General features: G+C 47.2%; 1 protein-coding gene across 1 annotated transcript in view; it reads left to right on the top strand.

Moving 5' to 3' along the window:
• The window catches only part of adamtsl3 (ADAMTS-like 3), a 170,460-nt gene that overhangs the window by 133,370 nt on the left and 14,193 nt on the right, over positions 1 to 22,897 (top strand). The window contains exons 23-27 of the mRNA XM_045225474.1: positions 2,407 to 2,666; positions 2,919 to 3,495; positions 10,177 to 10,411; positions 18,383 to 18,510; positions 19,767 to 19,895. Of these exons, the coding sequence (XP_045081409.1) occupies positions 2,407 to 2,666; positions 2,919 to 3,495; positions 10,177 to 10,411; positions 18,383 to 18,510; positions 19,767 to 19,895 (1,329 nt within the window). The remainder of the gene's footprint in view (positions 1 to 2,406; positions 2,667 to 2,918; positions 3,496 to 10,176; positions 10,412 to 18,382; positions 18,511 to 19,766; positions 19,896 to 22,897) is intronic.

A 22,897-nucleotide genomic window follows, 5' to 3' on the forward strand; every position in this document is an offset into this window, starting at 1 on the left:
TGAAAGTGATCCAAAGTAGTATAGGGAATAGGGTGCTATTTGGGGTCCAGCCTCTGTGGCCATAATGTGCGTGAGTACAACGTCTGGAAAGTGATTACCCATGAGAATACAAACACCAGAACATGACCCGTCCTTCAAAACGACTGTTCTTTATCAGGCTCAGTTCTCACTTTGAATGTTTACATTTGAACTGACTAATCAAAAAAATAAATATATATATATATCTACCTACAGTATGTAAATGTTATCTATGCTAACGTACAAACAGTACACCATTACTGACCGTAATCTACACATGCACGAGTGCACACACACACGCACACACACAAACACACACACACACACACACTGTAAGCCAACTACTGCTCAGTGCAGCCAAGAAACGCATAGCGTACTTCCAGAATGAAGACAACATCTGAAAAGCATACAGAAGGAAGGTCAACGGTTGTTCACTGAGTGTGTGTGTGTGTTCACACTGTAAAGGAAATAGTCCACTGTCCTACGGTGTGTGTGTGTGTTCACACTGTAAAGGAAATAGTCCACTGTCCTACGGTGTGTGTGTGTCCCAAAGTGTTGACTGTGTGTCTGACAGCTACCATCTCTCTGAACTGCCTCAACAGAGAGAGGACATACAACACATGATTGAGTGCCTCACAAATGTCACAGCTACTCCTTAAAGGAAGTGTGTGTGTGTGTGTGTGTGTGTGCCTGTGTGTGTACGCCAGTGTGTGTGTGTGTGTGTGTGTGTGTGTATGCGCATGTGTGTGTGTTTGAGAAACTGTCCTACCCAGCTGCTGCTTATGAGGGCTAGGGTCAGAGTGGGGTCATGGCGTGTGTGTGTGTGTGTGTGTGTGTGTGTGTGTGTGTGTGTGTGTGTGTGTGTGTGTGTGTGTGTGTGTGTGTGTGTGTGTGTGTGTGTGCGTGTCTGTGATGTGCGCGCATGCCCGTGCCTCTGTACATGTGTATGAACTTTCAACATGTCAGTTTACTGCACCCATAGCTTCACAATAGGGTAGTGTGTTTACTGTGTGTTGTGTTTGGAGACATTGGATGGATTGACTTCACATTAACCAAATAATTTTCTCTCCTCTGCTCTCATGCTAGCCTCAGGCTACGTCCCAAATAGCACCTTATTCCCAATATAGTGCACTACTTTTCACCAGGGACCATAGGGCTCTGGTCAAAAGTACTGCACTATGTAGGGAATAGGGTGCCATTTGGGACGTAGCCTCAGAGTCCCAAGCACAAGGTCATGTTGCCTCATCCTTCTAGCCCAGACCTTATCTCATTCCCTGTTATCAAAGCTAATGATATCAAATCCACATGATTAACTTGGCCACAGAGAGGATGCATCCTAAATGGCACCATATTCACCATGTAGTGCACTACTTTTGAGCAGAGCCCACATTGCCTCACAGTCTAAGTATGTGACCATACAGGCTCTGGTCACTACATAGGGAATAGGGTGCCATTTGGGACGCAAACAGAGAGTATGTTAGAGGGAGGGTCCGCATGCATTGCCTCACAGTCTAAGTATGACCATCGGTCAGTACGAGACAGAAATTACAGCGATTGAAAGACTGCTCTTTTGTGAGAGGTTGGTTTTAAGTCCAGCTGATTCCAGACAAAATAGGGTTTAACATCTTGTTCTCTAGTAATTGGTTGGCTCTTTTATAATTTTAAGATTTAAGATCACTTTATTGGTCAATTGCACACAAGGTCCAACCAGAATTAGACTTCTGCTTTTAATCCAACCCCTCCAAAGACACACAGGTTTTGTGGAGGTACAGGGGGCTGCCACACTGGGTGCCCCGGGGCGCTGTTGTTGTTTGGGGTTAACTGCCTTGCCCAAGGGCACAACGGTAGGCAATGGGATTTGATACCAGCAACCCTCCGGTTGCCAGCTCACTTCCCACCAGATTTTTCTCGTCGGTCCCGGGATTTGAACTGGCAACCATCCTGTTGCCGGCTTGCCTCTCTAACCGCTAGGCTAACTGCCACCCGAATTATGGTAATTGTGTCAAATCATTATTCCGAATCAAATAATTATCATAATGTCAGATAAACTGTAGGTTTTATTTATGATATTTTGTGTTAGTTGTAAAGTTGTTTTTATCCTTCTTCTAAACCTTCATGCTATAGCCTATATTCATCATGTGAGTAAATTACAATGGTTTAATTCACTGTAAGAGGCTGACCTCTGTTGTTTTCTCTCTCTCTCTCTCTCTCTCTCTCTCTCTCTCTCTCTCTCTCTCTCTCTCTCTCTCTCTCTCTCTCTCTCTCTCTCTCTCTGTCTCTGTCTCTGTCTCTGTCTCTGTCGCTGTCTCTCTCTGTCTCTCTCTGTCTCTCGCTCTCTGTGTCTCCCTCCCTCCCTTCCTCTTTCCCTCCATCTATCCCTCCTTTCAGAGCATAAGAAAGAGTTGAACCCCAGACAGCCTGTGAAGGAATCATCCAGAATCAACCAGCAGCCCACAAAGCAGACAGGGAAGGAAGCATTAAAGGAAACAATCAAGGAGCCAGTGAAGCGTTGTCCATTGATTCTAGGCCTGAGTCGTATCTACATCCAGACCCGGCAGGAGAAACGCCTCCACCTGACCATCGGGGGGCGTGCTTACCTCCTACCTAAAACCTCCCTGATCATTAAATGTCCTGTCCGGCGCTTCCAGGTTTGATCCTATTCCCTTGGTCTTTATTGTTGTAATGGATGAGAACATATGCCATGGCTGGGGTTTCCAACTATGACTGGACATTTAAAATGACTTACATTTCATTTTGTAGATTCATTCCGGCAATAGACAAATCTCCCTGACTAGCTGTTCTGCTCAGCTTGTCAGGAGGTTAAGGCCATTCTAAATTGAGAGGTTGGCATCCTTAGCTCTTATTTTTGCCTTGTGTTTTGTCTTGTATGTTGTATCCAGAAATCCTACATCCGTTGGGAGAAGGACGGCCATCCCCTGCCCAGCTGCAAGCGTCTGGGCATCACCAAATCTGGGTCTCTAAAGATCCACAGCCTAGGTGTCGTGGACAGCGGGGTGTATGTGTGTATCGCCGGCCCTGCCTCCGACACATTCACCCTTAAACTGATTGGCAGCGACAGCAGACTGATCGACCGACCGGTCGAGAACGAATCGGACCCCGAACCCGGCCTAGACCTGACCAGGATACAACCGCGATTCAACCCTCAGGACTGGGACCCCCAGGGTCTTCCTCACTGCCTCCCCTTTACCCCCAGCCTCAAAGGTCCCAGTCTGTCTCTGCTGCCCTCCGGTGGTGTGGAGGCCTCGGTTCTGCAGGTGCAGGCGGGGGCCTCCGGGCTGCAGCCCTGGAGCCTGGAGGAGAGGGTGAGGAACGTGAGTTTACAGGCGGAGACAGGAGAGATCAGCCAGGACCAGGCTTCTCAGATCATCTACACCCTCATCACAGAGATGGCTGGAGCACAACAGGCCTCCACAGAGCAGTGGAGAGGGACCAAGGAGGAGACGGGGAACCCAAAAGGTAACGTTTTGTTACGATATAAAATAATACAATAGAATACAATACAACTTTGTCCCGCCAAGGATGTGACCGTACCAGAATCAAAAACAGCACATACACATCATACACATTAGAAACAGTTATCCTAGCACGCCATGCTGTACATAGACACATATAGGACATAAACACTCACATTCATTCTAAATGAATCTGCAAGTGTCTGAGAAGTTTTTTTTTGCATTATATATAATAGTATAATAGTTATGTAATGTACGCTGCTACCATATAGTTTCTAAATAAACACCAGGTACTTAGCAGGCTGTAGAATAACGTTTAATGCGAGGGCTCTATATTTGGCTGCTGTTAAGGCGGCACTAGTGTCAAACGCATGTTAGTTTGCAATTTCATCATGTAAAAATTGGCGTACTGGTATTTTCCAGCCCTAACACCAGGTTCGGCAATTTATCTGTCTTATATCAGCTCCCTTGCGCTCAGATGGGCTGGGTGGAAATATTTTAGGTGTGTCCTTAAAAACATGATCCAAAGTGCTAATTTCAGGCAGCGCTGATAGTGATATTCAAGACCAACCAAACGCAGTTGGTTATGGCATGAATTTTGACAGACGTCACACACAGTGCCCATATGTACCATATGTTTTGGTGCCTCTATATTTCCTATTTACAAACATAAAAAACGAAAGTTATTTCCCATTTAGTTTTATTTGATTCAAAACCAAGCATAGCCTTCTCTCTTCTCAATGATGGCTTTTTTGTCTGCCAAATGCAATCGCGAAGTAGTCAAGACTGTCGATAAAGGGTTTGCTCCCGAGACCGCTTGGAAATAAATCTTAATCACCAAAGCTTTATCAAAATATCAACTTTGCATTGTAGGCAGGCCCACATTATTTTAGCCATGCAGGTCCCGTTTTGGACGTGCGTAAAACCCCCTCCATTATGTACAACCCAAGCCCTCCCTCAGGCCTACTATAACGAAGGCTGGTTCAACAGCAACCCAAGCCCTCCCTCAGGCCTACTATAATGAAGGCTGGTTCAACAGCAACCCAAGCCCGCCCTCAGGCCTACTATAATGAAGGCTGGTTCAACAGCAACCCAAGCCCTCCCTCAGGCCTACTATAATGAAGGCTGGTTCAACAGAAACCCAAGCCCTCCCTCAGGCCTACTATAATGAAGGCTGGTTCAACAGCAACCCAAGCCCTCCCTCAGGCCTACTATAACGAAGGCTGGTTCAACAGCAACCCAAGCCCTCCCTCAGGCCGACTATAACGAAGGCTGGTTCAACAGCAACCCAAGCCCTCCCTCAGGCTGACTATAACGAAGGCTGGTTCAACAGCAACCCAAGCCCTCCCTCAGGCTGACTATAATGAAGGCTGGTTCAACAGCAACCCAAGCCCTCCCTCAGGCCGACTATAACGAAGGCTGGTTCAACAGCAACCCAAGCCCTCCCTCAGGCTGACTATAACGAAGGCTGGTTCAACAGCAACCCAAGCCCTCCCTCAGGCCGACTATAACGAAGGCTGGTTCAACAACAACCCAAGCCCTGCCTCAGGCCTACTATAACAAAGGCTGATTCAACAGCAACCCAAGCCCTCCCTCTGTCCTACTATAATGAAGGCTGGTTCAACAGCAACCCAAGCCCTCCCTCAGGCCTACTATAATGAAGGCTGGTTCAACAGCAACCCAAGCCCTCCCTCTGGCTGACTATAACGAAGGCTGGTTCAACAGCAACCCAAGCCCTCCCTCAGGCCTACTATAATGAAGGCTGGTTCAACAGCAACCCAAGCCCTCCCTCAGGCTGACTATAACGAAGGCTGGTTCAACAGCAACCCAAGCCCTCCCTCAGGCCTACTATAATGAAGGCTGGTTCAACAGCAACCCAAGCCCTCCCTCAGGCCTACTATAATGAAGGCTGGTTCAACAGCAACACAAGCCCTCCCTCAGGCCTACTATAATGAAGGCTGGTTCAAGAGCAACGCAAGCCCTCCCTCAGGCCTACTATAATGAAGGCTGGTTCAACAGCAACCCAAGCCCTCCCTCAGGCTTACTATAATGAAGGCTGGTTCAACAGCAACCCAAGCCCTCCCTCAGGCCTACTATAATGAAGGCTGGTTCAACAGCAACCCAAGCCCTCCCTCAGGCCTACTATAAAGAAGGCTGGTTCAACAGCAACCCAAGCCCTCCCTCAGGCCGACTATAACGAAGGCTGGTTCAACAGCAACCCAAGCCCTCCCTCAGGCCGACTATAACGAAGGCTGGTTCAACAGCAACCCAAGCCCTCCCTCAGGCCGACTATAACGAAGGCTGGTTCAACAGCAACCCAAGCCCTCCCTCAGGCCTACTATAATGAAGGCTGGTTCAACAGCAACCCAAGCCCTCCCTCTGGCCTACTATAACGAAGGCTGGTTCAACAGCAACCCAAGCCCTCCCTCTGGCCGACTATAACGAAGGCTGGTTCAACAGCAACCCAAGCCCTCCCTCTGGCCTACTATAATGAAGGCTGGTTCAACAGCAACCCAAGCCCTCCCTCAGGCTTACTATAATGAAGGCTGGTTCAACAGCAACCCAAGCCCTGCCTCAGGCCTACTATAATAAGGCTGATTCAACAGCAACCCAAGCCCTCCCTCTGGCCTACTATAATGAAGGCTGGTTCAACAGCAACCCAAGCCCTCCCTCAGGCCTACTATAATGAAGGCTGGTTCAACAGCAACCCAAGCCCTCCCTCTGGCTGACTATAACGAAGGCTGGTTCAACAGCAACCCAAGCCCTCCCTCAGGCCTACTATAATGAAGGCTGGTTCAACAGCAACCCAAGCCCTCCCTCAGGCTGACTATAACGAAGGCTGGTTCAACAGCAACCCAAGCCCTCCCTCAGGCCTACTATAATGAAGGCTGGTTCAACAGCAACCCAAGCCCTCCCTCAGGCCTACTATAATGAAGGCTGGTTCAACAGCAACACAAGCCCTCCCTCAGGCCTACTATAATGAAGGCTGGTTCAAGAGCAACGCAAGCCCTCCCTCAGGCCTACTATAATGAAGGCTGGTTCAACAGCAACCCAAGCCCTCCCTCAGGCTTACTATAATGAAGGCTGGTTCAACAGCAACCCAAGCCCTCCCTCAGGCCTACTATAATGAAGGCTGGTTCAACAGCAACCCAAGCCCTCCCTCAGGCCTACTATAAAGAAGGCTGGTTCAACAGCAACCCAAGCCCTCCCTCAGGCTGACTATAACGAAGGCTGGTTCAACAGCAACCCAAGCCCTCCCTCAGGCCTACTATAAAGAAGGCTGGTTCAACAGCAACCCAAGCCCTCCCTCAGGCCTACTATAAAGAAGGCTGGTTCAACAGCAACCCAAGCCCTCCCTCAGGCTGACTATAACGAAGGCTGGTTCAACAGCAACCCAAGCCCTCCCTCAGGCCTACTATAAAGAAGGCTGGTTCAACAGCAACCCAAGCCCTCCCTCAGGCTGACTATAACGAAGGCTGGTTCAACAGCAACCCAAGCCCTCCCTCAGGCCTACTATAATGAAGGCTGGTTCAACAGCAACCCAAGCCCTCCCTCAGGCCTACTATAATGAAGGCTGGTTCAACAACAACCCAAGCCCTCCCTCTGGCCTACTATAACGAAGGCTGGTTCAACAGCAACCCAAGCCCTCCCTCTGGCCTACTATAATGAAGGCTGGTTCAACAGCAACCCAAGCCCTCCCTCTGGCCTACTATAATGAAGGCTGGTTCAACAGCAACCAAAGCCCTCCCTCAGGCCTACTATAATGAAGGCTGGTTCAACAGCAACCCAAGCCCTCCCTCAGGCCTACTATAATGAAGGCTGGTTCAACAGCAACCCAAGCCCTCCCTCAGGCCTACTATAATGAAGGCTGGTTCAACAGCAACCCAAGCCCTCCCTCAGGCCTACTATAATGAAGGCTGGTTCAACAGCAACCCAAGCCCTCCCTCAGGCTGACTATAACGAAGGCTGGTTCAACAGCAACCCAAGCCCTCCCTCAGGCCTACTATAATGAAGGCTGGTTCAACAGCAACCCAAGCCCTCCCTCAGGCCTACTATAATGAAGGCTGGTTCAACAGCAACCCAATCCCTCCCTCAGGCCTACTATAATGAAGGCTGGTTCAACAGCAACCCAAGCCCTCCCTCAGGCCTACTGTAATGAAGGCTGGTTCAACAGCAACCCAAGCCCTCCCTCAGGCCGACTATAACGAAGGCTGGTTCAACAGCAACCCAAGCCCTCCCTCTGGCCTACTATAATGAAGGCTGGTTCAACAGCAACCCAAGCCCTCCCTCTGGCCTACTATAATGAAGGCTGGTTCAACAGCAACCCAAGCCCTCCCTCTGGCCAACTATAACGAAGGCTGGTTCAACAGCAACCCAAGCCCTCCCTCTGGCCTACTATAACGAAGGCTGGTTCAACAGCAACCCAAGCCCTCCCTCTGGCCTACTATAACGAAGGTTGGTTCAACAGCAACCTAAGCCCTCCCTCTGGCCTACTATAATGAAGGCTGGTTCAACAGCAACCCAAGCCCTCCCTCAGGCTGACTATAACGAAGGCTGGTTCAACAGCAACCCAAGCCCTCCCTCAAGCCTACTATAATGAAGGCTGGTTCAACAGCAACCCAAGCCCTCCCTCTGGCCTACTATAAAGAAGGCTGGTTCAACAGCAACCCAAGCCCTCCCTCTGGCTGACTATAACGAAGGCTGGTTCAATAGCAACCCAAGCCCTCCCTCTGGCCTACTATAAGGAAGGCTGGTTCAACAGCAACCCAAGCCCTCCCTCAGGTCTACTATAATGAAGGCTGGTTCAACAGCAACCCAAGCCCTCCCTCTGGCTGACTATAACGAAGGCTGGTTCAACAGCAACCCAAGCCCTCCCTCTGACCTACTATAATGAAGGCTGGTTCAACAGCAACCCAAGCCCTCCCTCTGGCCTACTATAACGAAGGCTGGTTCAACAGCAACCCAAGCCCTCCCTCAGGCCTACTATAAAGAAGGCTGGTTCAACAGCAACCCAAGCCCTCCCTCTGTTCGACTATAACGAAGGCTGGTTCAACAGCAACCCAAGCCCTCCCTCAGGCCTACTATAATGAAGGCTGGTTCAACAGCAACCCAAGCCCTCCCTCAGGCCTACTATAATGAAGGCTGGTTCAACAGCAACCCAAGCCCTCCCTCAGGCCTACTATAATGAAGGCTGGTTCAACAGCAACCCAAGCCCTCCCTCAGGCCTACTATAATGAAGGCTGGTTCAACAGCAATGCCTGTTTTTTTTAACCTGGCGGTTTTATGACATCATTACATTGTACATGCATTTATTGTTGTTGTTGTTGTTCTAAACAAAACGGATTGCTTGTTTTTCATTCAATTTTATTACAACCAAACTTATTAGAATGATTCACCTTCCTAGTTTTATGGTGACAACATCCGTGGTACGCTTGCAGTGCAACTTCTGGAGATATGTGAATGGGATCTGATCTGTAAGGTGGTTCCGATTATGTTCATAAAACAGGCCTATCTGGGAGCAGTATATCGTTGAGTGGACATTTTCCCTTTCTATTTATATTGGATCTTTGTCCAGCTGCTGTGAAAGGTTTGGATGTGCGTAAAACCCTCCATAGTCTGCTTTGTTTTAATATTAAATGCCCACAGGGAGACATGATGGTACCTGTAAGTGTTACATAGCCTTTTTGGTTTTGTTTAGAATTTGATTGGAATTGTTTATTCTTTTTTTAGGCCTTATCAATAATGAATTGAATCTTGCTTATTGACAATGTTTTGCATGTCCATGCTCAGCCATAATGCAATTTACTGTAAGCCTCTATATCAGTGTGAATGCTATTGAAACCATGCAATGACTTAGAACAATGTGGACTGCAAATGGGTTCAAGTTAAGCAAAGATGGGATAGGTCTACATTTTGTTATTTCATTTCTGTAAACCATTTAACAAACTATTACGGACTAACATTGGAATTGGAGTTGATTCCAAGGCAATACATAAAAGACCTTAAATACACAACTTGAAGCAACCACATATTTTGCCATGGTGCACGTTCTGATTGGCCAGTGAGGGGCCAAGCCTCGACACACCCACAACTTGTTTATTAATCAAAGCCCATCCCTTTCACGCCAATGCCAGCAAGTTCGCCGATAATTGTAATAGTGAAAATAGCACAAATATTTCTGACACACCCCTGAACCTATAGCGCTACCGCCTGTGATCAGATTTACCATTGCGTTAGGTTTGTTCAAATAGAGCCCAGGATTGCGTATTCAGATGAAACATTTGCACGGACTATATGGTGTTATAGTTCCATTTAAAAAGTGGGTATTCATATGACAGATACTTTATTTACTAGTTATTTATTTATGTTCAGCTTATATACAGGAATGAATCCCACAACTCATCTATGACATTACTAGTGCATCAAATGTTTTTTATCAGGGTTGGGGGTCAATTCCTTTTGAATTCAGTCAATTCCTTTTCAATTCAGTCAATTCCTTTTCAATTCAGTCAATTCAGGAAGAAAAAAAATAAATTCAAATTCCAAATGTTCCTCATAGAGCATTGAGAAATTTTTGAATTTCAGTTTACTTCCTGAAACTAATAAATTGAAATGGAACTGACCCCTACTCTAGTTGTTATCTAATCTGCAACATCCAATGTGATGCGATCTCAAATGTCAACAGACCGGACACCAAACTGGTCAGAGTGGTCAGCTAGTAGCTTCAGGAGACCAGTGATCGTCCGACAGAGGCAGAACCACCTGATGACCTTCCAGAGTAGTCTGAACATCAGTGTTGGCCAGACAGCCTTCCTGACCAACGCCACACGCCAGCTGTACCTGCTCTGCCCCACAGAGGGCGTCCCACAGCCCCAAATCACCTGGACCAAGGACGGAGTAGCGCTACAACGCACTGACAGGTAACACATACTGTACATACACAAATACAAACACACACACACAGACAGACAGACAGACAGACAGACAGACAGACAGACAGACAGACAGACGCACACACGTACACACGTACACACGTACACACATAAACACATAAACAAGAAATGCCTTTTAGCTTTATGTTATCCTCCATTCTCACTCCTCTTTCACTAATATAGTGCAGCAGCCCTCTGAAATATGTGGTGTGTAGCTCAGGCCTGCTGGGCTGGGCTTGGCCCTGGAGAGAATACTGATTGTAGCTATGCAGGATCCCTGTGTGAAGCTGTGGAAAGTGTAACTCATATATCAGAGAAAGGAGAAAGGACTCGGAACCCGCTGTGAATGTTCTGTATTCCGAGTCCGCCTCAGATCATGGAGTGAAATTTATAATTTCACCTTCCGGACCCTGTTGCTAAGTCTCACTCCTCCTCCTCCTCCTCCTCCTCCTCCTCCTCCTCCTCCTCCTCCTCCTGCTGTTCCTCTTCCTCTAACTACCCTCCTCCCCTCCTCCTCCTGTGTTCCTCTTCCTACCCTCCTCCTCCTCCTCCCCCTCTTCAAATATTCCTCCGCACTCATGTTGTCTTCCTCCTTTTCCCCATACACATCCTCCTTTTCCCCATACACGTCTTGTATATCCCCCCCTCCCTGCTCTCCTCATGGATCTCCGTTTTACAGGATCAGCTCAGAACTTGGCTGGAGAAGGGAGAGAGTGTAGAGAAAGGGGAGAGAGAGGGTAGAGAAGGAGATGAAAGGGAAGAAAAAGGGTAGAGAGAGGGGAGGAAAGGGGAAGGAAATTAAAAAGGGGGTGAGGGAGGGGAGAGACAGTGGAAAGAGGTGAGGTAGAGGGTAAGAGAAAATAAAAGAGAATGGGAGGAGAGGAGAGAGAGGGGGAGGAGAGGAGAGAGAGGGGGAGGAGAGAGAGCGGGAGGAGAGGAGAGAGAGGGGGAGGAGAGGAGAGAGAGGGGGGAGGAGAGAGAGGGGAAGGAGGGAGAGGGGGAGGAGAGGAGAGAGAGGGGAAGGAGGGATGGGGGGAGGAGAGGAGAGAGAGGGGGAGGAGAGGAGAGAGAGGGGGAGGAGAAAAAGAGGGGAAGGAGGGAGAGGGGGAGGAGAGGAGAGAGAGGGGAAGGAGAGATAGGGGAGGAGAGAGAGGGGGAGGAGAGGTGAGAGAGGGGGAGGAGAGAGAGAGGGGAAGGAGGGAGAGGGAGAGGGGGAGGAGAGGAGAGGAGAGAGAGAGGGGAAGGAGAGATAGGGGGAAGACAGAGAGGGGACGGAGATAGAGGGGAAGGAGAGAGAGGGGGAGGAGAGGCGAGAGAGGGGGAGGAGAGGAGAGGAGAGAGAGGGGGAGGAGAGAGAGGGGAAGGAGAGAGAGGGAGATGAGAGGAGAGAGAGGGGGCGGAGGGAGAGGGGAGGAGAGAGGGGGTGGAGAAAGAGGGTGAGGAGAGAAAGGGGGAGGAGAGGAGAGAGAGGGGATGGAGAGATAGGGGAGGAGAGAGAGGGGGAGGAGAGGCGAGAGAGGGGAAGGAGAGAGAGGGGAAGGAAAGAGAGGGGGAGGAGAGGAGAGGAGAGAGAGGGGAAGGAGAGAGAGGGGGGGAGGAGAGAGAGGGGAATGAGGGATAGGGGGAGGGGGAGGAGAGGAGAGGGGAGAGAGGCGGAGGAGAGGAGAGAGAGGGGGAGGAGGTAGCGGGGAAGGAGAGAGGGGGGGATTAGAGGAGAGAGAGGGGGAGGAGGGGAAGGGAGAGGGAGAGGAGAGAGAGGGGAAGGAGAGGAGAGAGAGGGGGAGGAGAGGAGAGAGAGGGGAAGGAGAGGAGAGAGAGGGGGAGGAGAGGAGAGAGAGGGGGAGGAGGGAGAGGGAGAGGAGAGAGGGGGGGAGGAGAGGAGAGAGAGGGGGAGGAGAGGAGAGAGAGGGGAAGGAGAGAGAGGGGGAGGAGAGGAGAGAGAGAGGAAGGAGAGAGAAGGGAAGGAAAGAGAGGGGGGGGAGTAGAGAGAGGGGAAGGAGAGAGTTTGGCGGAAAGGGTAGGGGAAACGGAGGGGAAAATGACGGTTGATTGACATTCACAGGGCCCAGGGCTGAGGCGTGAAGCTGTGTGTTCTCCCTGTTCCTTGTTAGTGTGGAGACGGTTGCCCTTCACTTGCTCTTATCAAAGTGATGTGGTCTTGGAACCAACGCAGTGTGATAGCAGGCGACGGGACCGCATGTTGTGTACTGAACCAGGTTTGACCTCTCTAAAGACTTGGATGGATTTGAAGTGGAAATTCAGTAACTCTTACAAGACAATGGAAATTGTTATAAGTAAAACCAACGTGTTTCGGCCTTTAGCCTTCATCAGGGTTTTTCAACAGATTTTCCAAGCCTCATGTTCATTCAATGAGGGGAAAGAAGTTTTGTTTCGGGTTGCTTACCTGCTTTTTAAACCTGTAGTAGAGAAATAAAGACAATGTTTGATGTTTTGTGTTTGATGTCTATTTATGCCACTATGGAGCCAAAGGCACATTTCCACATTTGGACTTACTTGCTTTTGGTGGTGCAATGCGCTGAATGATGGCATGCCATGGCAGTCTATCCTTCATGGAAGCTGCAAAGCCCGTTCTGAGACCAGTGTCTCGCCAGATGTTATCCGTAATGTCTCCTTTGGTCTTCTGGGAGGTCTTCGTCCATGACATGAGGGGGCCCACAGTATAAATTTACTGGCGGCCAGCTCAGGATGTCTGTGAGAATGTCCAGCAAATCTCAGCCTTCTGACCTTTATCTGGACAATCCAGACAATTAAGTTTTATATTCTATTTTATCTATTGATGATGTGTGTTTGTGGTCCAAATGACATCATGTGATCCGATTGGTCAGATGTTGGTTGGACCATGGTATTTGGTCTCATATTCTCACGTTGTGCATATACTGAACATATGTGTTCAAGTCACTTTATATGTGTTCAAGTCACTTTGGATAAAAGCGTTTGCGAAATGACTGTACAGTATTATATAATTATGACCTATCCTGTGCTACTGGCATATCTACTGTATACTGTATATTATAAACTGGGTGGTTCGAGCCCTGAATGCTGATTGGCTGACAACCGTGGTATATCAGACCATATACCACGGGTATGACAAAACATTTATTTTTACTGCTCTAATTACATTGGTAACCAGTTTATAATAGCAATAAGGCACCTCTGGGGTTAGCGGTATATGGCCAATATACCACGGCCAGGGGCTGTATCCAGGCACTCGGCGTTGCATCGTGCTTAAGAACAGCCCTTAGCCGTGGTATAATGGCCATATACCACACCCCCTCGGGCCTTATTGCTTCATTCTACTGCATGTCTTTAGCAGATTTGACATTATAAGTACAGTAATGGGTTTAGGACCGTTGCTAGCCACAATTCTATTTTCCCAGGGACGTGGTCTGAGAGAGTAAATTTTCCATGCTCCAATGGTTTATACGTTCCCCTCAAGATCCAGCGGCCCAAGTTATAAAGTAGAAAATGATTTTTTTCCCATTTACTACATATAGCAGAGTAAGTAAAATACTTGGATTGTATGAATAAAAGGCCAGACAATATATTAGGCACAGATCTAGGATCAGCTTACCCTCCCTTAAGCCTAACCTTAACCATAATGGGGGGTGGGGGGGGACTCAAAACTGACATTGGATCAGTGTCAAGGGGGCAACTTCAGTCTACTACTGAGTAGAAAGACATCAGTTTGAAGGTTTCCCCCCTAATGGTTATGGTTAGGCTTTGGGGAGGGTAAGCTGATCCTAGATCTGTGCATAAGGGTAACTTCTAGTCTGTGAGTGGTGGCCAAGCAGCAGTCTGATGAAGTGGGATGTGGGTGGGAGTAGCTCTGTGTACATTCCCACGTGCTCTAACTGGGATCTAACAGAGAGCTTATAGCCCTATAGAGATCTATAAACCACTGCATGGCTTTAGCAGCCCCCAGACTCAGCCCTAGCCACACACCCATGTACACAGACCCTGTTGTCTGTCCCCAGACCCAGACCCAGATCCTGCCTCTCTCCCCAGCCCCTAACCCCCAACCCCCTGCCCCAGCCAAAAGCCCATACACAGACCATGCCCTTTCCCAGCCATTACCCTCTCCCAACAGCCCTAACCCTATCTCCAGCAACACTCCATACAAACAGTCCCAGTCCCTGTCCACTTCCCCCAAACCCAAACCCCAGCCCCTTTACCCCAGTCTGAAAGGAAGGAGACTTCATGAGACCAAAAACAGTATCTCCCTCTCTCCAGTCCCCACAAGCTGTTTTGACACAAGCTTTCCTCCATGGTGGATCCAGCGATCTCTTAAATCTCTTATTGGAGTGTTTGAACCTGGGCCGATATTCATAGTGCCTCCATGCAGAAGTGCTGATCTAGGATCAGGTCCTCCCTGTCCATTTAATCATATTCCTTATGATCTAAAATGCTAAACTGATCCTAGATCAGCACTCCTACTCTGAGATGCTTTATGAAAACGGGCCCAGGAATCAAGTAGACATTGTGTTGCTCCTCTGTCGTGGATTGGTGGTGTTTGTTCCAGAGCCAAGGGAAGCTCAGGCAGACTTATTGGCCTGGAGGAATAGCTGAGCGGCCGGAGAGGAAGGACAGCTTGGAGCATGGGAGGAGGACCAGTCGCTTTAGAGAGGAGGAAAAAGACTGGACTGTCCAGAGAGGTAGTTCAGGGTTTATTAGGCCCTCTTACCGAGACAGTGATCTTCCTATAGTGTGTGAGTGTGTGTGTGTCTGTGTCTGTGTGTGTGTCTGTGTGTTTTCTGTGCGCGTGTGTCTGCCAATCAAATGAGCGGGTGTGTGCATGCATGCAAGGACACGTGTGTGTGCGTTCGCGAGTGTCCGAAACTTTAAAGCACATACGAAACACACCAATCATAATAATCTCCCACTAATCACACAGAGAAACACCTCACAGTAACATGACCCATGCGTCCCCAATGGCACCCTATTCCCTTCGTAGTGCACTACTTTTGACCAGGGCCCATAGGGCAATAGAGTGCCATTTGGGATGCAGACATTAACTCAGTGAAAACATTTGAAAGAGAGGTTCAGCATCATTAAAGGAAATTACAGTGGCTTGCGAAAGTATTCACCCCCCTTGGCATTTTTCCTATTTTCTTGCAACCTGGAATTAAAATAGATTTTTTTGGAGGTTTGTATAATTAGATTTACACAACATGCCTACCACTTTGAAGATGCAAAATATATTTTTATTGTGAAACAAACAAGAAATAAGACAAAAAAACAGAAAACTTGAGTGTGCATAACTATTCACCCCCCCAAAGTCAATACTTTGTAGAGCCACCTTTTGCAGCAATTACAGCTGCAAGTCTCTTGGGGTATGTCTCTATAAGGTTGGCACATCTAGCCACTGGGATTTTTGCCCATTCTTCAAGGCAAAACTGCTCCAGCTCCTTCAAGTTGGATGGGTTCCGCTGGTGTACAGCAATCTTTAAGTCATACCACAGATTCTCAATTGGATTGAGGTCTGGGCTTTGACTAGGCCATTACAAGACATTTAAATGTTTCCCCTTAAACCACTCAAGTGTTGCTTTAGCGGTATGCTTAGGGTCATTGTCCTGCTGGAAGGTGAACCTCCACCCAGTCTCAAATCTCTGGAAGAGTGAAACAGGTTTCCCTCAAGAATTTCCCTGTATTTAGCGTCATCCATCATTCCTTCAATTCTGACCTGTTTCCCAGTCCCTGCCATTGAAAAACATCCCCACAGCATGATGCTGGCACCACCATGCTTCACCGTGGGGATGGTGTTCTCGGGGTGATGAGAGGTGTTGGGTTTGCGCTAGACATAGTGTTTTCCTTGATGGCCAAAAAAGCTAAGTTTTAGTCTCATCTGACCAGAGTACCTCTTCCATATGTTTGGGGAGTCTCCCACATGTCTTTTGGCGAACACCAAACATGTTTGCTTATTTTTTTCTTTAAGCAATGGCTTTTTTCTGGCCACTCTTCCATAAAGCCCAGCTCTGTGGAGTGTATGGCTTAATGTGGTCCAATGGACAGATACTCAAATCTCCGCTGTGGAGCTTTGCTGCTCCTTTAGGGTTATCTTTGGTCTCTTTGTTGCCAAATAAAAATCAATTTAAATAATAATAATATATAATATAATGACAGGTTGTAATGCAACAAAATAGGAAAAGCGCCAAGGGGGATGAATACTTTTGCAAGGCACTGTAGATCTTTAATCGGCTCATTCATTTGATTAGACTAGATCAGGACTTTACCTTTATTTCATATGTTGTAATCAGAAGAAGACAATGACATGGGGAGAGTTTCTGATTTCATGCACTAATAGCATCTGCACACACACACACAGACACACAGACAGATGATGCACACACACTATACGCACGCACACACAGACACAACGCACTCACACACTTACATACACACACACACACGTAGCTGTTGTCTTAACCGGGGTATGACCCATCCTGAGAGAGTTTCTCTGTAATAGTTTCATGTCATGTGCGTGCTGAGAGATCATAGGCTGTACAGTTCTAGACTCTGGCCAGAGTCTTTGGCCTTGTGGATGAGATGGTAATCACTAGATAGCCCTGCTAGAAAGGTCAAGAATGGTGAATTATTTCAAACTAACATGCATTGCCAAGCTATCTGTAGTGTTTCAGTGAATTCTGATGTATAACATGTTAACATGAATTATGATGTATAACATGTTAATATTAATTCTGATGTATAGCATGTTAACATGGATTATGTTATATAACATGTTAACATGAACGATGATGCATAACATGTTAAAATGAATTACGATGTATAACATGTTGACATGAATTCTGATTTATAACATGTTAACATGAATTATGATGTATAACATGTTAAAATGAATTACAATGTATAACATGTTAAAATGAATTATGATATATACCATGTGGAGCTGCAAAGCTCCACAGCAGAGATTGGAGTATCTGTCCATAGGACCACCTTAAGCCGTACACTCCACATAGCTGGACCTTACGGAAGAGTGGCCAGAAAAAAACCATTGCTTAAAGAAAGAAATAAGCAAACACGTTTGGTGTACGCCAAAAGGCATGTGAGAGACTCCCCAAACATATGGAAGAGGTACTCTGGTCAGATGAGACTAAAATTGAGCTTTTTGGCCATCAAGGAAAACGCTATGTCTGGCGCAAACCCAACACCTCTCAACACCCCGAGAACACCATCCCCACAGTGAAGAATGGTGGTGGCAGCATAATGCTGTGGGTTTGTTTTTCATCGGCAGGGACTGGGAAACTGGTCAGAATTGAAGGAATGATCGATGGCGCTAAATACAGGGAAATTCTTGAGGGAAACCTGTTTCAGACTTCCAGAGATTTGAGACTGGGACGGAGGTTCACCTTCCAGCAGGACAATGACCCTTAAGTATACTGCTAAAGCAACACTTGAGTGGTTTAAGGGGAAACATTTAAATGTCTTGGAATGGCCTAGCCAAAGCCCAGACCTCAATCCAATTGAGAATCTGTGGAATGACTTAAAGATTGCTGTACACCAGCGGAACCCATCCAACTTGAAGGAGCTGGGGTTGTTTTGCCTTGAAGAATGGGCATAAATCCCAGTGGCTAGATGTGCCAAGCTTATAGAGACATACCCCAAGAGACTTGCAGCTGTAATTGCTGCAAAAGGTGGCTCTACAAAGTATCGACTTTGGGGGGGTGATTAGTTATGCACGCTCAAGTTCTGTTCTTTTGTCTTATTTCTTGTTTGTTTCACACCCCAAAAATATATTGCATCTTCAAAGTGGTAGGCATGTTGTGTAAATCAAATGATACAACCCCCACAAAAAATCAATTTTAATTCCAGAGTGTAAGGCAACAAAATAGGAAAAATGCCAAGGGGGGTGAATACTTTCGCAAGCCACTGCAGTAATGACTGTGGGGGAGATACATGTCTTGTGTTCCTTTGCTGCTGCAGGGTACACTGGGATATCTCTGGAGGACTGCATATCTCTAGTCCTGGGCCGGAGGACAGAGGAGTGTACAGGTGCACAGCCTCAAACACCCACGGTTCAGACTCAGAGACTACACAGCTGCTGTTAGCTGGTGAGTATCCTGTCACCTGGGTTGTATATGGGCGGCAGGTAGCCTAGCAGTTAGAGCGTTGGGCCAGGTAACCAAAAGGTCGCTGGTTTGAATACCCGAGCCGACAAGGTGAAAAATCTGTCGATGTGCCCTTGAGCAAGGCACTTAACCCTAATTTGCTATAGGTGCGCCATACTACTATGGCTGGCCCTGTAAAACAACATGTTTCACTGCACCTATCCGGTGTATGTGACAATACAACATCTTATTATATTAATTAGTGCACCCCTAGCCCCAAGGTTCGCCAAAGTATACGTTGTCTGGTCTTTGTCGTCCCAACGCAAATAGCGTAGTCGGCAATATTAGCAAGTACATTAAACATCCTCCTTTCAGGCTGCAAAGGCATCGGTTTGCTTCTTAACTAGCTTAACTAGCTTCATTGTAAATAAGAATTTATTCTTAACTGACTTGCCTAGTTAAATAAAGGTTAAATAATATAAAAAAATATGGCGTGCAGCCAGAAAACAAAGAGGGAAATTATACGTACTGTCTTAATAAAACATCATTTCCACCACCATGCTAGTTACAGCGTTCAGCCAATCATTTGCACCAGTCTGTTGTTTATCCCTGCTGAACACAATGTCCAGCAGTAGCTAGCCACCCTAGCATGGTGGTGGAATGTGGTGTTTTATTATTTTCTGGCAGCCCCTCATTAAATGGAGTTCAGGAGGACACCGACGCCTTTGTAGCCTGATAGGAGGATGTTTTATTTTACAAACCGGTCACCGGGAGACATGAATGTATTACCGACTGGGTTGATTGCGTCGACACCAAGAGGTAATACACAACGTCAGGAAGAACTACACCCTCTAGGGGTCTCGGCGCTAGTGCACACCGTAGGAAAATGTTTCGCAACAGAAAACGAAAACAAGCGTTTCTTATTGGACAAGTTCAGGTAGTCCCTCCTATTTTCAGCCAGTTTGCTTCTGTTTAGTTCCTAGTGAATACGACCATGTCCCAGGTCTGACAATTAGGAAATTCTTATGTATTCATAGTATGTACACTATTTATAAATCGTTTATTAATACTTATTCATGAAAGTTATTATAAAATGTTTCTCAGCCCAGAGACACAAATAAAGTGCAAATGGTCATTTATATATATTTTTTAAACACATTCTCATTTACAGCAATGACCTGGGGAATAGTTACAGGGGAGGGGAGGGGGGATAAATGAGCCACTTGGAAACATTTGTAGTTGTTGTCTGTTTTTCTCAGAGCCTCCTGTGATAGCTGTGTCGTGGAGGAACGTATCGGACCAGGGGGTCCCCAGTCTGAGGGCTGTGGTGGGGGGACGGGTCAGCCTACGCCCTGGGGCTAGCCTAACTCTAGACTGCCCTGTCACAGGTAGGTCTCACCATAGCAATTAAATCCCTTGCACTCTTAGAAAAAAAGGGTTCCTAATGGGTTCTACGGCTGTCCCCATAGGATAACCCTTTTTGGTTCCAGGTAGAACTCTTTTGGGTTCCATGTAGACCCTCTGTGTAAAATGTTCTACATGGAAATCAAAAGGGTTCTACCTGAAACCAAAAAGCGTTCTTCAAAGGGTTCTCCTATGGGGTTAGGGTTAGATGTTCTACATGGAACTCAAAAGGGTTCTTCAAAGGGTTATCCTATGTGGACAGCCAAAGAACCCTTTTAGGTTCTAGGTATCACCTTTTTTTCTAAGAGTGTGGAGTGGATCATGCCATAGTGATTATAATTCTGTGGATCTCATCTGGACAGACAGTCCCTCCATTTTGTGGCTCACATTGTCAAGTTACAAAATGATCTACCTTGTGTTTAAATTGAATTTCAAGCAATAATAGATATCTGGTGTAAGGTAGCATATTTTGTCAGACATTATAAAGCTTCAAATGTGACCCAGTAGTAAAGCAAATTCATGTGATAAGGTACATCTATCCTATAAGGTAGCACATTCTGGTAGACATGATCAAGTTATGAAGTGGACTTACCTTGTGTTGAAATTGTATTTCAAACAATAACTTGTATCTATACAGCATATCTATAGTGAAAATAGTAGGATATGTTGACCACACTGGTCTTTATCAGTTCTAGTTTTGGCTGCTCTTTGGCAGTAATATACTGTGGTTAACACAAATGAATATCAGCCTTGTCCTACCACGATCCAATACGCTAACATGGGTTTTATATATCATATGGTTATGTGGCGGATCATAGCTACAGTGTAGACACACTGAAAGACACAGTTAGCTGAAAAGTGAATGGTGTGGAAAGCCACCATGCCAGTCAGGGCTCTAGCGGTCGACACATGGATTTAAACTTACTAGTTCAGTGACAGCTGTAATCATGTGTATAAAATGAGAGCAGAGCTTTGATTGCGAAGTCATGCTTTGTGACAAGGCTTGGCAGTTGGCTACAGCATTCCAGGATTACACCATCGTGCAATTTGTTGTTGAAAATTATCTGTTTTATAATTATTAGCTAGAGAGGTTTGTAATGTATGTCGTGAAGTGGTATTAGACCAGAGCCCTATCTGACACCCTATTCCCCATATAGGGCATTACTTTCGAACCCATATAGGGCACTACTTTCGAACCCATATAGGGCACTACTTTCGAACCCATATAGGGCACTACTTTCGAACCCATATAGGGCACTACTTTCGAACCCATATAGGGCACTACTTTCGAACCCATATAGGGCACTACTTTCGACCACAGCTCTATCTGACACCCACATAGGGCTGTAGTGCACTATGGGACATTGGGGGATAGGCCAGGGTGTTATTTGAGACAGCCAATAACCTTGATCAACCACACAATAGTTATTGGGTTGAATCCTCCCGGGTTGCCTCCTAAATGGCACCCTATTCCCTTTATAGTGCACTACCTTTGACCAGGGCCTATAGGGTAGCGCACTGTATAAAGCATAGGGTGCCATTTGGAAAGTGTCCTCAGCCTCATCATCACCTTAGTGAGAACCGCCTGAGATGAAAGGACATGTTATTTAAGTCTAATTTGTTTTGGCCTTACACCTATACAAAACACACACACACACACACACACACACACCAAAAAAAAATACACACACAGCTGCTTTAATCACCCAGTGATTGAATGGGATGAGCGAGGGGGGTGGTGTGTGTGTGTGTGTGTGTGTGTGTGTGTGTGTGTGTGTGTGTTTGTAAAGGTATAAGGCCAAAACAAATGAGACTTAAATAACATGTCCTTTAATCTCAGTGAGAGGAGAAAGGATAAGGGAGAAGTGGAGAGAGAGACGAGGGGAGAGAAAGAGAGAGACAAGGGGAGAGAAAGAGAGAGACGAGGGGAGAGAAAGAGAGAGACGAGGGGAGAGAAAGAGAGAGACGAGGGGAGAGAAAGAGAGAGACGAGGGGAGAGAAAGAGAGAGAGATAAGGGGAGAGAAAGAGAGAGACGAGGGGAGAGAAAGAGAGAGAGACGAGGGGAGAGAAAGAGAGAGAGACGAGGGGAGAGAAAGAGAGAGACGAGGGGAGAGAAAGAGAGAGACGAGGGGAGAGAAAGAGAGAGAGACGAGGAGAGAGAAAGAGAGAGAGACGAGTGGAGAGAACGAGAGAGAGACGAGTGGAGAGAAAGAGAGAGAGACGAGGGGAGAGAAAGAGAGAGACGAGGGGAGAGAAAGAGAGAGAGACGAGGGGAGAGAGAGAGAGACGAGGGGAGAAAAAGAGAGAGAGACGAGGGGAGAGAAAGAGAGAGACGAGGGGAGAGAAAGAGAGAGAGACGAGGGGAGAGAAAGAGAGAGACGAGGGGAGAGAAAGAGAGAGAGACGAGGGGAGAGAAAGAGAGAGACGAGGGGAGAGAAAGAGAGAGACGAGGGGAGAGAAAGAGAGAGAGACGAGGGGAGAGAAAGAGAGAGAGACGAGGGGAGAGAAAGAGAGAGAGACGAGGGGAGAGAAAGAGAGAGAGACGAGTGGAGAGAAAGAGAGAGAGACGAGGGGAGAGAAAGAGAGAGACGAGTGGAGAGAAAGAGAGAGACGAGGGGAGAGAAAGAGAGAGACGAGGGGAGAGAAAGAGAGAGACGAGGGGAGAGAAAGAGAGAGACGAGGGGAGAGAAAGAGAGAGACGAGTGGAGAGAAAGAGAGAGAGATGAGGGAGAGAAAGAGAGAGACGAGGGGAGAGAAAGAGAGAGAGACGAGGGAGAGAAAGAGAGAGACGAGGGGGGAGAAAGAGAGAGAGACGAGGGGAGAGAAAGAGAGAGACGAGGGGAGAGAAAGAGAGAGACGAGGGGAGAGAAAGAGAGAGACGAGGGGAGAGAAAGAGAGAGACGAGGGAGAGAAAGAGAGAGAGACGAGGGGAGAGAAAGAGAGAGACGAGGGGAGAGAAAGAGAGAGAGACGAGGGGAGAGAAAG

Source organism: Coregonus clupeaformis, chromosome 15 (assembly GCF_020615455.1).
Source record: "Coregonus clupeaformis isolate EN_2021a chromosome 15, ASM2061545v1, whole genome shotgun sequence".
NCBI classification, from domain to species: Eukaryota; Metazoa; Chordata; class Actinopteri; order Salmoniformes; family Salmonidae; genus Coregonus; species Coregonus clupeaformis.